At 41.1% G+C, this 15135-nt stretch overlaps 1 protein-coding gene across 4 annotated transcripts in view; it reads left to right on the forward strand.

Moving 5' to 3' along the window:
• The window catches only part of PLAGL1 (PLAG1 like zinc finger 1), a 48046-nt gene that overhangs the window by 27116 nt on the left and 5795 nt on the right, over nt 1-15135 (forward strand). For 2 of the 4 annotated variants that reach the window (XM_064413452.1, XM_064413453.1), the window contains 5 exons: nt 5450-5605; nt 6673-6785; nt 9038-9187; nt 12637-12756; nt 14286-14782. In XM_064413452.1, the coding sequence (XP_064269522.1) occupies nt 5450-5605; nt 6673-6785; nt 9038-9187; nt 12637-12756; nt 14286-14782 (1036 nt within the window). Of the gene's footprint in view, nt 1-837; nt 950-1279; nt 1496-5449; nt 5606-6672; nt 6786-9037; nt 9188-12636; nt 12757-14285; nt 14783-15135 lie in introns of those variants that run through there. The other 2 variants (XM_064413455.1, XM_064413454.1) reach the window with 2 other exon arrangements.

Raw genomic sequence — 15135 nt, forward strand, 5'->3', positions numbered from 1 at the left:
GTGGTCTTTCTTGATTTATGTATTTTTTGCTTTTTTCCATGCAGAGCCGAGCATTTGTATGTGTCTGCTAATACAAGGTTTTGGTGTATGACATAGAAAAGACATGAAAAGGAGACACTGAGGAAATGTTCACCTATTTTGATGCTGGACTAGGGATCAATTTTTCCAGTTAACAAGTAAAGATAATTCTGTAGACAATTTAGCATAACAAAATATCAGAAGTTAATATGATTTGAATAAAATTATTCTGAAGCCTGGTAATTATGATAAGTTCTATTTTACTTCAATATAAATAGAATCAATTATTAATCAGTTAAAATCTTCATTTTGCACATCAAACTTAGGCTATAAGTCTCTTCTTTCATAAATGTTTTTTTCAGAGAAAATATGTGTCAGTGGCCCACAATAATGGGAAAATAACTTGTGATTAACTGTTTGATAATTGAGTACTTTGAATTTTTTTGCCAAATAAATTGTAGAACAAAGATTTCAAGCTTTTCCAGCACAGAGTGCTGCAGAACAAACCTCAGGCTGGAAACCCTCATGCACCTTTTGCTAGGAGAACCAAGACTGGCATGTGTAATGTACTTCAGAAAATATCCAGAAGATGTTTTTGCAGTGTTGCTCTCTGTGAAGGCTGAACAAGGCTAACGGAGTGCTACAGTTTTACTCTGGAATAAATTACTGTTGTTTGCTATGCAAATCTTATGATTGTAATTAGGCTAGGATTTCAACTGCTGTGTACACTGATCTTTGTTCCCTCTGCGCATGGGAGCTAATTCTAATGCTGCAAAACAGCACAGCAAATGCCAAGGTCTGCTCAGCCTCTGATCATTTCTCACAGGGTGCATTTGCTCCAAGTGGACAATTGGAAAGAAATTATTTACCTCTGCCTTCACAGGGAGCGTAATTGCACCGCAGGCATCTTGTGGGCCACTGAAATGCTCAGGTACTGTAAAGTCTCGCTTGAAACCAGGGGCTGGAGAAAACGCAGGGAGGAGGTCCTGATAGGCATCTAGTTTTTAGCAAACTGGTTTTAAGAAGCGATGTTCTGCTGCTGGCTGGTGAGGGATCTGGTGGCATGTGTGAGCTATCAGGACAGTGATTGCAGTTCCTAGTATGGCTATGTATAGCTCCCGTTATCTGTGCAGCAGGGCTCTGTGTAACCGCAGCCCGTGGCTCCTCGCCCGCCCTAATGAGCTCTCCCCGAGGCCGGGCTTGTGCCTGTGGGGGTGGCACAGCGCCCCAGCCGTGCTGCTGTTTTGGAAACCAGTTTGTTGACTGTGCTCAAGTCCAGCTTGCCCAAGCTGCCGTGCCAGCTTGGCTACTGTTGGCTGTGGGAGCTTGTCCCAGTGCAGCGTGGTGGCCCAAGAGCTGTCTGCAGGACGAGGCAGGCTGGCAGCTGAGGCTGTCAGGCTGTATAGGCTGCAGCAAAGGAGAGCTGTCACCTAGACCTGGACTGGGGTGAAGCACCAGCATGGTGAGGCCAGTACAGGTGAGCCACACTCACAGCCCGTTCTCCTCCCTGGGAGCTCAGCTACCAGTGTGCAGTCAGCCCATGTGGTGGGAGCGCATCCTGCGCGCAGCGGGTCTCAGTTTTGTGATGACCAAAGAGCAGGGGAAAGCCAGGGGTTGGCTGCTGCCAACCATGCCTCCCAATACGTGGGAGAATTGGGAGCAGAGGCATTCAGGTGCAGGGATACCAGCTGGGGGTGTTCGGGAGATGTACCCACCCTTCTCTTAGCCCCTCCAGCGGTGGTTGGCGGGGGTGAGCGCCTTGTCCTTGCGATTGAGGTGGTGGCTGCGCACCCGCAACCTGCTCAGAGCCCGCACCTGCTCCAGGGCTGGGCTCTTCTGTTCGCCTGCCTCCCCTCTGCTGCAGGGAGGTCCAGCAAAATAAATATCTTAACAGCTGCGAGATCTATTAGCTTGTGCAGTTTTATATACAGATAGATAAAAAGGCATTATTTTATAAAGGAATTTTTTCCGAATCATTGCCAAGACAGAGGAAGAATGAAGAAGTACCCTCTAGGGGACAATATAGCATTGTTTTTCTGAGGATGTAGTAAATGACACAGTCTGGTTTTTAACAGCTTGTAACTCCTGCAAATCTTGTTTATTTCTTTTTGTTGCCTACTCATCTAAATCACAACAAAGCAGAGGAATAGTGGCAATTTTACTTTTTCTTGCATGTTTGCACATGACCTCAAGTCCATTAATTTTGTTTGTGTAAATACTATTTAAGGGAGTAAGGAAACTGAAAAAGTGTTGAGGTATTAAGGTGCCTAGCAAAAAGCAGAAGAAATCTTCTTTGCAGAAAGTGTTTTTTCTGACCAAGTGTTTTTCATTTCTAGTGCTAATACAACAAAGTGTATGTTGTTTCTGTAGCTGTATGCACCCTATTTCAGAACAGGTTAAAGTGTGTTCTGAAGCTGTTGTTGAAAAAATATATTTTGCTTAATTAGCCAAGTTAAAAAGTGGCATAAAATCTGTGTGAGCTTTACAAACTCTGTGCTGTGGCTCTATGTACATTCCTTTGCCAATGACATCTGTAATTTAGCATTGAAATGTGAAAGATCATTACTTGGCCTGTAATTGTCTCTGAGAAAGAATGTGAACTTGACAGTTTTGCACTGTTAGTTCATAGCTCCTAAAGTTATTCTATTTGTAGTGTTCCAATCCTGTTTTTCTGGTACACCTGGCAATTTTTAGAATGCAATAAATTTGCTGTCAGGGCACTAACATGTTGGTGTGGGGTCAGAAATACTGTGTAGTGAATGTAATTCCAGTATGCCTGTTATTAAATAACTTAACTCATTCTAGTTATCTTCGTGACCCATATACATAGAAAACCTTAGAACAAATGTTGGACAGCTCTGGATATTTCACAGAATTGCTGAATATTTTGAGATGGAAGGCACCCACAAGTGTGATCAAGTCAAACTCTTAAGTGTACAGGGACTGAACCCTCAGCCTTGGTGTTGTTAGCACCATGCTCTAACTAACTGAGCTAATCTCATATTTCAAGGTGCTGGGCAGCTGTGCCAGGTCAGAATCCCAGGCCATGCTAGCAAGGTGCTTAATAGAGCTTCCAGCTCTGCAGGTAGTTTTGTGCAGGGCTAGCTGATGTCTCTGTGCTGCTGCTGAGTGTCCTGCCAAGGCAGCTGTCTGTGGGGCTGCTCAGCTTGCAGACCCTTGCTCAACACCCAGTTCAATGAAAAGCGGTTCCTGATTTTAGAGGAGAGACTCTCTACTACCCATGTGTGAATCGTTTCAGACCTATATCTTGGATCTGGAGGACCAAGGAGGGTTAGCTAATGGAGCACTACTGCAGAATCTGGAAGCTGATTCAAGGGATACCCTTTTCCCCTTGCTTTTCCTTTCCAGCTTTCCTGGGAGCTGCCCACCCTGGAGCCTTGGAGGTGGGTACTGCCTTGGGGCAGCTGCAAGGTTTGCTCAGGAGCTTGCTAGTGATGAATCACAGAGGTATGGCATGGATTGATAAGGTCGTGTACTTTATGATTAGACACATCCTTCCTCTAACAGCAGTTCTTTGTCTCCATTTTGCTTTTGGTGATGTGTTTCGGCCGTTTGCATACAATGACTCTCCAAGCAGGAGCTGTTTGACTTGAGACAAAGTCACTATTATTCCAAGCAAGCTCAGGAAGCCCTCATAATTTTGTTGCCCCTCAGAAAGGTGAATTTATTAAAAAGCCAGTTAAGGTAAATCACCAAGGAAATATTTTTATTTTCTTGCAGCCCAACTGTAAAGGACTTATGGGTACATAAACAAATGTATAACAAGAAAAATCTACCTGGAAGCTATATTGTTGGGCTTTTTGTGCATTTTAAGTGGTGGCTGTAAGGGGCATATTCTTTATCTGTAGCACTAGCAAAAATAAGTAATGATTTCCAGCTATTCACAGTGCAAGTGTGCAGCCTGGAAGCCATGGAAGAAGAAAACTTCCATGGTCCACAAATTATTGAAACATACTATTGTAGTTTCAATAATTGTAGTTGTATTGTAGACTATTGTAGTGCCTGCAGCCTGACCAGCACACAAGTCTATCTCCTCAGCTGGAGTTGATGGAGAGCCCAAAGAACTGGGTGGGAATACTTCAGGCTTATCTGGGGAGATTTTGGACTAGACTCTCAAGGTGCCTTTAGTCAAGTGCCAGCTTGTGTTTACAAACAGAAACCTTTCTGAGGTTCCCTGAATATGACATTTCTGGTGCTACTGTCCTTTTCCAAAGACTATCTCTGATGTTTCCCCAGGCAGTGTCTCCTGAGTCCTTTATGCCCCTTGGTTATGTTATGAGCCCCTGTCTGTGAGGAAGCCTCATCTCTGCTACAGTGCTCCCTTGGGCTCTCCTGGCTGTTCTGGCTCCCCTCTTCTGCTCTGTATTGTCACTTACTGAATAGACTTGCTCAGTAGAGTTTTCAGAAGGAAAACAAAACGAGGTAGTCATGGATGACCAATATCAGCTTTTCTTTTTAACTCAGTCGTAAAGCATTGTTGGCTCACTGGTTTGGTTTCTACTGTCTATAAAAAGGTTTTGTGCAAGAAGTCCCCTTTTTCCCATCGCCCTGTGTGACACCAGTGCTGAGATGACCTTCTGCTGGAAAGTCTCATTGCTCAGTTTTGTCACTGCTCTGTATGAGTTTCCCTGGCAACCAGTTTGAGCTGCACTGAACCAAAAATATCTCACTGTGCCAGGGGAAAGTCAGTTTGCAGACATGTATTTCTCTTTAATGAGTTCTCTGGATGGTCTGTGTGTTCAGCCTGCAGATGTCATTATTGGGAATCAACAGCTGGGAGATGCAGTGTGCCCCTTTTCCTTACTTCCACAGGCAGAGCAGCCTATGAGGAGGCTGCCCCTGCATGGTTGTCAGCTGAGCTGTGGCTGTAGCACGCATCATACTCATTTCTCCTGGTACTCTGAGGGTCTCGTCTTCTACTGAGAATGGTCTGTGCAGCAGACACAAAATCTTTTTTGGATTCCTTGGACCTCTGCAAATTTCAGAATTTCATATTCACAAAATAGGTAAGGTTGGAAGGGACCAACCTTACCTAGCTTATTGCTAACAACTTTGTCCACATTTCTGTATAAATATGTGTGTCTTTACAGTGAAGTCCAGTTTTGCTCCCATCCTAGTCTCTAAAGGCACTGTTTGTGACACCTCCATATGAGAAAATGTATGAATCTTTGGAGGTCAGGACCCACCAATTTGCTCAGGAGAGAAAGCACAAACTTGGAGGTGTTATTTTAAACCTTCCTTGTTTATTTTTGACTTGCAGATAATCTTTTCACTACCTTATGTAGAAGACTGATGTGAAGAAAAGCATTCGTAATTCCAGATGTGTTCTCAAGATGACAAAATTAGAAGAGACAAAATTGGAAAGCAGTATGTCATTTTTAGTAACAGGTTCCCTTTTCTGGATTTGTAGGGTGTGAGGATTGCGGTAAAAGCCTTATAGGAGAATGCAAACTCCACGGACCACTCATCAGGGCTAAAGATAGGGTTATTCCCAGCCGAGCCCGCCTCACCCTTCCTCACTACCTCACTTTGCGAGTGTTGGAGCTGAGAGCTGGAAACCAGCAGAGTAAGTAATTTAGCTCTTTTTCCCACGTTTGAGAAAAAGGAGACAAAGACACTGGCCTGTTCTCATGAGTAACTCAAAGCATAATCATTGGGCATTAACGTTATGAAGACTGTTTTCAGCTGAGCACAGCTAAAGCTCACAGTCAGCTACTGTTTTTTGTGACTGATTTCTGGTAACAGACACATCAACTGATGGCAGGACATTAGCCAGAGCTGGTGTGACATTTAGCTGTGAGCAACCAGTTAGCTCTGTTCAGTCAATTCAAGTTTAATGAATGTTGAATTTGTATCTAATAATAACAGCCATGCACTATCACTTTTTTTTCTCTTTTCCCCAAGCATGCAAAACAGGAAAAAGTATTCAGTGAAAGGTCAGAAACAAAATGGTAAATGATATCCCTTATCCACCCCCTGCAAACTCAAGAGATCACAGTGGGGTAATTTACCTTCTGCAGCATTTTCACTTCATATTGTAGAAAGACTGTTATTTCCTTGTGAAAGCAAAGCAATTTGAATGCCCAAACATTAACAGAGGAATGATTAGTGTGCAAATTTTCCACAGCTACCTGTGGAAAATTAGTCCTGCCTAGATTGCTTTTCAGACAGAGAATGACAAGATGCCTACACTGTCACTCCATTGATCAGGCAGTGGAATAACTGGAATTATTAAGAAGGCTAATACTGTGTTTTTATAGATTCACTCCACTCTTATTGGGAGAGAACAGCCTCCCAAATTGTGCCAAAAGGCAGAGGACTATGGTTAACGTCAGTTTGTAGATTGAGGAGTAGCAACAAGTTTGTGTTGCATACTCAGTTTAACATCCTGTCATGGATTTTTGGTACCTTTTTATTCGATGTAGTTCCCATTAAAAAAAAAAAAAATCAGTGCCTATTTACATCCTTTTTATATTATTCACCTTAGAATTATTTAGTGGGTTTATTTGTCTAGAGAAGGAATCCTTGTGTTCTGCACTATTTTGTTCGTTTCCATTTTCACAGCTGTGAGCATACAAGAAATAGTTTGTGATGTCTGTACTAATATTAGACTGCTCTTTGTTTTCTTCACAGTTCTTGGTGTATTTGCAAAGAAAGTAATACAGAAGAGAACACAATTTGGCCCTTATGTTGGCCAACTGTCTACAAAACTGACCTGCTATGATGAGAGCAGACTAGTCCTGCAGGTAAAAACCCACTGCCTTTCTATGGAGTGCATATGTGTCTTTAGCAGCTCATACTTATTTAGGTATTTTAATCAGTCAATTTGCCATCTGATCTAGTTCATTATTTGTACTTTTGATGTGTGAATGTAAATCACATTATTAGGCAATACAGCATAACCTGAAGTACCCAAATGTTCCTGTATACTCTGTTTTCTAGAAGTTAGGTTTCCTGCTTTCTAGTTTTACCATTTCTAGAGTGTTAGGCCTATCAGTCTGATAGCACTTGATAAGCTTTTCAGGGAGCATGGCTACTGAACTTTCTTCCCAGGTAACACAAAAGGATTTGTGCTTTGCACCATACCACTGGGAGGTTTGAGTTTGTGCACTGAGTTAGCGAGAGTGACAGAAATACACACTAAGGCACTGGCTTAGTAGGGAGAAACAGATAGGGAAACACTTCTTAATTATTTTTAAATGTTATTGTTATTAATTCAAATAATTGCTAATTTATATATGGAGTTTGCTGCACAGTGCACTACCTCAGTTTATTTAATCAGATTGTTATTTAGGGCTGGTACCTTCTGTTGCTGCTCACATAGGTACCGACTGTTGTACCTGGGCTGTGACACTATTATTTGTACTTTATCCAGCAAAAACATGGCCTCTCTGGACTAGCCCAGCTTATACAAATCTACATGGACATCCTTTCCCACAGGGATTCCTTAGGAGTTGCAGTTGATTGCAATCCACTGAGCCCCAGTCTTTGCATTTTGCTGTCAGGGTCGTGGCTGAGCACAGCTCTGTGTCATACAGTGAGTCCATGGTCAAGCCACAGCCTGTCAGGACTTCCCAACAGGTCATGGTTCTTCCAGACTTTGCATTTCCTATCAGGCCCTCTCACCCCCGAATAGAGAGACTCCAGCAGCAGCTGTCCTGTGACACATTCTGTGTCTTTATTCGAGCTTTCTCCAGTAGCCTGGGACTGGAAAACACTGTGTTGTGAGGAAATACTTCTGAACTTTAGTTTGAGAGCTTCAAAGTAGTAATAGCTTCAGTAGTTGTTGTAAAATCAATTTGCACATGGAAATCATGGGAATCATCTGCCAGGAAAATAACATTGTCTGTCTATGGGATTTTCATCGCATGTGAACACCAGAAAAGGTTTGATCTTCTCTATTACTAAATATCATCAGTATTTTGATTAGACACTATTAGAAATGCAGAAAATGTACTTCTCTAACAATGGATGGATGAGCTAAGCACCCAGTTCCTTCCTCTTCACCAAGCCATTGTAAACCACACCCTATCCTCTATCAGTCAGCACCATTTGCTTAAAAGTATACAGTGATAAGCACAGCTCTGGCTGATGAATGGACTGTTTCTTCAGAAGAGGAGATTAGAGTCCCAGATTTCCTACATGACAGCAGTAGCTGCCTTGACTTCTCCCTAGCATGAATATGTGACCAAACTTGTCCAACAGGCAGGTGCTTTCATCGGAAACATGATGAAGTTAGATAAAATAGTTCCCAGAAGCAATGAAAATGCAACTTTTTTTTTTTTGCAGTTACTTGCTCAGTTATGTGGTTAGTAGAACAAATACAAGCTGTGCTGACATCAGTTGTGCAGCTTTGTCTGTCCATGTTTGAGGCACTGTTGCAGAAAAGCAACTGACTTCTTTGAGGTCAGTAGTTTTTGCCTCATAGGGGCATTCTCTTGGAGGGGAATCAAGGAAGAATGAAGTAAAGGAAGAAAAAGATATTTCTGGCCCAATTGTTCATTTGTATTTACTTTTGCATTGTTAAGAGAAAAAAGAGAAGACTGTTAAAATGCCATTATGTTGTATGTTACCTCTCTGAACTTATTAACACAAGCCATACAATTGTTCCATGCAAAACGTGGTAGCACTGAAGCTTGAGATTATCGCATGCTCAGGAAGTAGATTAGGGCATAAAGCTTATCTTTCTACCTGCCTGCACTTAGTTCTTGTAATATTATCTTTATATAACATAAAAATGATGAACTATAAATGGAAAAAACATACAAAGGCCTGCAGTTATTTTAGTAGCAGGGTGCTCAGCAGGTATTCATTCTTTAATTTCTTTTGCACTCAGTGTTCATTAAGAGTGATCTATTTCAAAACAACCATGATTTCAAGGGACATATGACCAAGACAAGGTAGATAATTGATAGCTGTGATTGCAAATTAAAGAAAATAAATGTGCCTCTGCACCGGACTTGGTTTTATCATATTCATCCTCCCCACTTTGTTTCAGGTATTGAAAGATGGAGGGAAGTACTTTCTGGACACTCCCAATGAGGACTGTGGAAACTGGATGATGTTTGTCCGGCTAGCCCGGAACCAAGAAGAACAGACCCTTGTGGCTTATCAGCACTGTGGAGAAGTCTACTTCACAACAGTTAAGGTAGTTAAACCTACAGTGCTCCACCTGTCATCCAAAAGGAAATTTATAGACAAAGGTTCTGAAAGACTAACTCTTTTACAATGACGGATTGATTATATTCTGCTAATTGGATGATTACTTACATACCACCTTTAATGTAATTTAATCTGTAGTAAAGCAAGTGTATGGGGTTTGTCAGGAAAAGGTGTTGTGTGCTCGCTATTGTGGGTAGTGAAGAAACTGAGCTGAGGGAAGATAAAAATCATTTATGATAGTGTTTAAACTGAATGCTCTTTAATGCCAGGTAGGTGTTTATGGTGGGATTATTTGGCATTGTTGCATTCAACAGTTCTTCATTCTGGAAACAACAAACAAATTCCTATATTTTATTACATTTCTGGACACATATTGTTTTCTGAGCACCTTACCATGTGCTCAGGAACAAAGTGTTGAGTGAATATTCCTGTACAATTTTCCATGCTCACTAAACCTGAAGACTTAACTGCATAACTTAGAATTCTGCAATGTTGCCATGAAATTAGCAGTTTATGTTAGAGATTCTGAACTGCATCCTTGTCTGAAATGAGAGAACAAGGTATTCTGTGTTTATTAATGAAACTAGAACATGCAGTCTTGGTTTTTATTGTTTTGGCCATTTTCTTAGGCAGAGTTGGTTTTAATCAGAAATAACTCTTGCACACTTGGGACTTGGGGAAACAGAAATCTATCTGTTGAACATCATGCTTGTATATCATTGTGAGCAACATTAAAATTAAAAAAAAAAGATTATTAGTGAAAAGTCGTTACTATGAATTAAAATCCAGCATTTCAGTTTCATATCCAAGATTGACACACATTTCTGTGGCATAGTAGTATTTACATTTTTTCCTCCATTTTTGTTTCTCCACCTGCACAGTGAGAAAAATATTTACTGTATAGTGGTGGTGAGAGAATAACATTTCATGCCCTTAAAGACTTTTATAACAGTATGGAGTATAGTTGATTTGGGGATTAATATCAGTATAATTATTAAGAAAAAAAAAGAATAATGTGAAATAGTATATGCTACTTTGAGACATATTTAGGCTGTGTTTGAGATTCTCATGCAGTCCATATAATTTGAGGTTTCAACTTGATTTGAAGTGCATTACATGCTTGTAAAATTGACAGGATTATTCATACTGTATTTGGAAAGCATGAACTTTTTCAAGAAGTAGTTGTTACAAACTGTTAACTTAAAATTTCCAGTATAATTTAAATTCTATTGAACCAGCTCTCTGCTGACTTCAGCAGAACTCTGCACATTGGCATTAATGGAGAGCTGCATCCTGTGCACTGACACAAAGAGTGTCCTAGGATGATGCTGTGTCTTGGAACCTCTGCTGTGCTGTGGGTCGTAGGGCATTACTTGGGTTTTATTTTTCCCAAATCCCAGTATCATTCAGGGTGCTGTGGCATCCTGCAGATTTGTCCTGGTCAATGAATGTGATGGCCTTGTGCTACACTTAGGCACACCCTGCTGGTCATGCTGTGGGGCTGACTTAGGGCTGAGTCTGAAGATACTTTCTCAAGACATTTTTAGTAAAGTGGATAAAGATAGGAGTAGCATTGCGTCCTTTCCCCACTATTTTTGCAAAAAAATGGGATTTCAGTGACATGAGACTACAGCTACTAAAGCAGATGTGTAAGTGGAATCCTGACACCACCATTAGCTTACTTTCTGACCTAATGGCTGCAGTCCTTAGAAATAAATGCTTTAAAAGGTATAGAACTGTGAGGAAATAAAAATCATCCATGTTTGCTGATGGTCTGATCCCAGTTCTGATCCCTATTCTCTTATTGTCACTGGTGGCACAGAGTAAAAGACTACTTGTAGTGGATTTGGTTACTGATATATAATGTCAGTTTTACTGAGACTAAAGTTTTTTAATTACTTGACTGTTTCACACACTGATGCACTTGCTCTCCCTTCAAAGTCACATTGATCAGCCCTCAGCTTCCCATAAAGGAGATGGCTGCTGGTCTAGGAATGCTGGGCAGAAAGTACTGACAGCGTCATGCTGAGCAGTTTTTTTGTGAGTATCAGTCTCAGTTGTCACAGGCCAAGGTCCGAAGACATCCTTAAACATTTTGTCTCACAATGCATGATGAGCCTCCTACTTAATAGCTCTGCCTCATGTCCTTAATTGAGTGGAGAATTCAGGACAGACCATTTCTGTTTAGGCCAGGTGTTATCAAAATGTACACCCAACCCACACTGGTTGTAGTAACAGGCAGGCTTGTGTCTGCTAACAGACAGTACAAAATTCAGTTTTCAGCACTAAACCCACAATTAACCCCTCACCTGTCTGCATTCACAATCTACATTATCTTTTCCCTACCCTGCTTATCCCACCAATATTACAAAATAAGGGGATTTTATGATGTCACATTTTCTAGAATAAGACTCAGCTGCTCTCTTTCTGGATTAGTTTGTTTGATTGCTTGGTTGGTTGGTTTGTTTTTTTTTTTTTTTGTGGCACGAGTTTACCTTAGTTAAAATAAAACTACAAGTATAGTGCAGTTTGGCTCTACCCCTGTGGCAGCAATGTTGGTTTTTATTATAGATGAAGAAAATTGTGTATAGGATCAGGAAGTAATATAAGTCTTGACCCCAAAGTTTAGTTTTCTCTTTTGCATTTAAAGAACTAATAGATCTTTAGACAGTGAGTGTAATCATGCCTCTCCTCTTCTCTCTGCTGTATTATTGACTGAAAGTATTTGTCAGAAGGGGTCATAGTCCAGTCCAAGGAGAGATTTGGGTAAGCATGACTGGATGGGACACTGCAGATTATGGGCTCCCTTAATCCTGGGGGGGAAGGCTTCAGTGGAAGGAGGACAGAGTTACAGTAAAGCACGCTCATAGCAAGCCTGGCACATTAGAGCCAGCCCGGGGAAGATGCCAATTTGCCTCGCAGTCCACATATTGATCAGCTCTGCCCCCATGATCAGTGTGACATATCCAGGAGGCATCCAACATCTTGTGCATTCACAAGGCATTTTTCCTTTGCCTGTACTCTGTAGTTAAGTGTTGTGTCCAGTGGGCTTCCAGATATCAAGGAATGGGCATGGTATATTGCTTGGAAAGACTGATGGATGTCTGAACATCACAGACAAATATATCTCACTGTGCAAAGGTTTTGAGCTTTGAGGCATCCCTCCTGCTACAGGGTCCCCCCCCCGCCCCAAATCTCTGCATATACAATTCCACTTTTAGAAACAGAAAGTGTCAATCAAGAAAGCAGGCAATAATGCTCAAAAAGTGCTTGAATCTTGAAACTAAGTTACCGATAATTTAAACAGAATCAAAAAATGCAGTTTGGGTAAGGACAAAACCATCCTTTGCACATCCCTGCCCCTCCTATTTTTCTTATTGTTTGGTTTAGGAAAATTGACACAAGTGAACATTTGCTGTTTTTTTCCATACGCAGCCAATTGAACCCCACACAGAATTGAAAGTATGGTATGCTGCCGATTATGCCAAATTTATGGAAGCTTCTGCAGTCTTCATTAAAGAAGAATCAGATGTCTCTCCTTTGCCTCCAGTAGCAGTAAGTACCCCTACTCTCTATTGAAGCCATCACTAGAAATAGTAAATGATGGTTTATTTACATGTTTGCTCTGTTTATAGAACTCTAGTAATGCAAGTGTAGGCCACAGAGTACTTTTAGCAATTTTAGCCAAGCAGCTATCCAGAGAAAGGCTGATCTTCCTGTCCTGTGTTTGTAATCCAATGGAGCCATCAGATATAGTCTGAAGTACGTGGCACCACTTGATGTATTGGAAAGACTTAAGATGGGCGATAATTTTTTGATAATTAAGCTGTCAAGCCTCAGACTTTTTTCACCATTTCCCCTTCTTTTGCTCTGATTGGCCAGAGTGCCCACTAATTATTTCAGTCTTTCCTGTTCAGTAACCCTTCTCTACTAATTCAAATACCTTCCCTTCTCTATCATAGCAGAAATCCTTAAACTGATAGAAGTTTGTTAAGTGTTGAAAACATGGCTGTGAAAATCAATACTTAATCTAGAAAGAATGTGAAACAAATGAACCAGGAATACAAATGAACCAGGAATTCATGTTCCAAGAAGGCTTGTGAGGCCTTCAGAATATTCCCCAGAAGGAGGGTGAGGGTGAGCCACAGCATCAGACACGAGTCTGAGCAAAGAGGAGGGCTCAGTTTGGAAATAAAGATGGATTTCATACAGCCTCACCATGCTTTCCAGAGCAAGCTAGCCCAAGAGCAAGGGAAAAGGACAGTTTATGAGAAACTTAGATAAAAGGTAGATGAAGTTGAGGAGGTGCATGGTCATGCATTAATTGGAAGTGTATTTAATCAGTGATGGGAGTTTTTTGGTAATTGTTTTTCATCGGCATGTTTATAATATCAGTATTTAAAGTGAATTCAACTGAATCCAGTAGAGCTCTTATTTCCATGGAAGGAATACTTCCAAATAATAGATTGTCTGCAAAAACAAGAAAAAAAAGGTTTTAAATCAGGATAGGCTTGAGATCCCTAAACCTAAGGTGTTTCTTATCCAGTTAATGGAAGTCTAATGCCAAATGTCAGGCAAAGTGAGGAAGTCTCTTCTGGAGCCATTGACCATTGCTGTGTGGTAAAGCATGGAGTCAGCCCAAGACACAAGGAAATCTGTATGGCTAAACTACATTTTTGTACAGAAACCCATCCCATTTTTGTGTGGCTGAAATAGCAGATAAACTATGTCAGACCAAAGATAAAGGGCGATTTACAATGGTTTATGAGTAATTCCATAAATGCCACAAATGTAGAGACTTTGAAATTCAGTAAGCACAGGTAAACAAATATGAAGGACTCAGGACCATTACAGTAAATGCTAAACAAAAACATATAGTATTTAGCCAACCTTACCTTATCTTTGAGTTTTTACTCCTAGACACAATCTACTGCCAGTTGAACAACTAGGTGGTAGCACATGGAAGTAAATATCACCAGAGACAATAATGGGTCTTAGAAAAGCACAGGACAAGATGAGTGAGAAGAATATGACCCTTCCTTAGAATGTTTAGTAAGAAAGACCTGTCTCTGTTCTCATTGCAGAAAGAGCCCGTAGACCCTTGGATATGCTCCAGCTGTGGAGGCACTTTTACAACTTTTGCTCTGCTGGAATCTCACCAGTGCATCCATAAAGATCGAGTCCTTCCTACGAGGTTCAGACCACCAAATAAATTGGGACCTGTAAAAGCAAAAAACAAACTCAAAGGGAAACTGAGAGGAGCGTCATTAGGCAAAAGCATTACTCAATGCTTTGGGACCATTTCCTGTTCCTCTGCTGCAAAGTTCAGCTGTGCCAGCTCAGGAAGCACTTGTGGTGCTCTCGTAAGGTTTATACCTAAATGGAGAAATGGTCGGTCTTCACTGCTGAAGGGAAAAGAAGTGAAGCAGCCAGATAGTTATCCCTGCCGACTCTGCGGGAAGATATTTGATTCCATTGACAAGCTCACCGTCCATACTTATGCACACAAAGGGGAGCGTCCCTACAAGTGTTCACAGCACGGATGCACAAAAGCCTTCATTTCCAAATATAAACTGCTCAGGTACAGCTCCAAAGGCATTCCTTTTCTGCTGGTGGTGTGGGGGGGAAAAAAGGACATCTTTTTCCTTTGGGGGTGTTCTAGTGACAGTTAATCCCCAAGGTCCAGTTTTTATTATTACTGGTTTTGATAGAATTGGCAAAAACTAGTCTCCCTTAATTATGGTGGTTACTGAAAAAGATGATGTTGAGCAGTTTTAAGCTACTCTATGCTTTATGATTGACACCTTCCTCCCCCTCACCAAATGTAGGCTTTTACTAATAACCTGAGAAGTGGTGGGAATGCCTTCCTTCAAGAATTCCAGTGTTTTCAAGTTTTGAGGCTGCAAGAGTTAATGTACTAGAATAAATGTGAAC

The sequence above is a fragment of the Passer domesticus genome, chromosome 3 (genome assembly GCF_036417665.1).
Source record: "Passer domesticus isolate bPasDom1 chromosome 3, bPasDom1.hap1, whole genome shotgun sequence".
NCBI lineage: Eukaryota > Metazoa > Chordata > Aves > Passeriformes > Passeridae > Passer > Passer domesticus.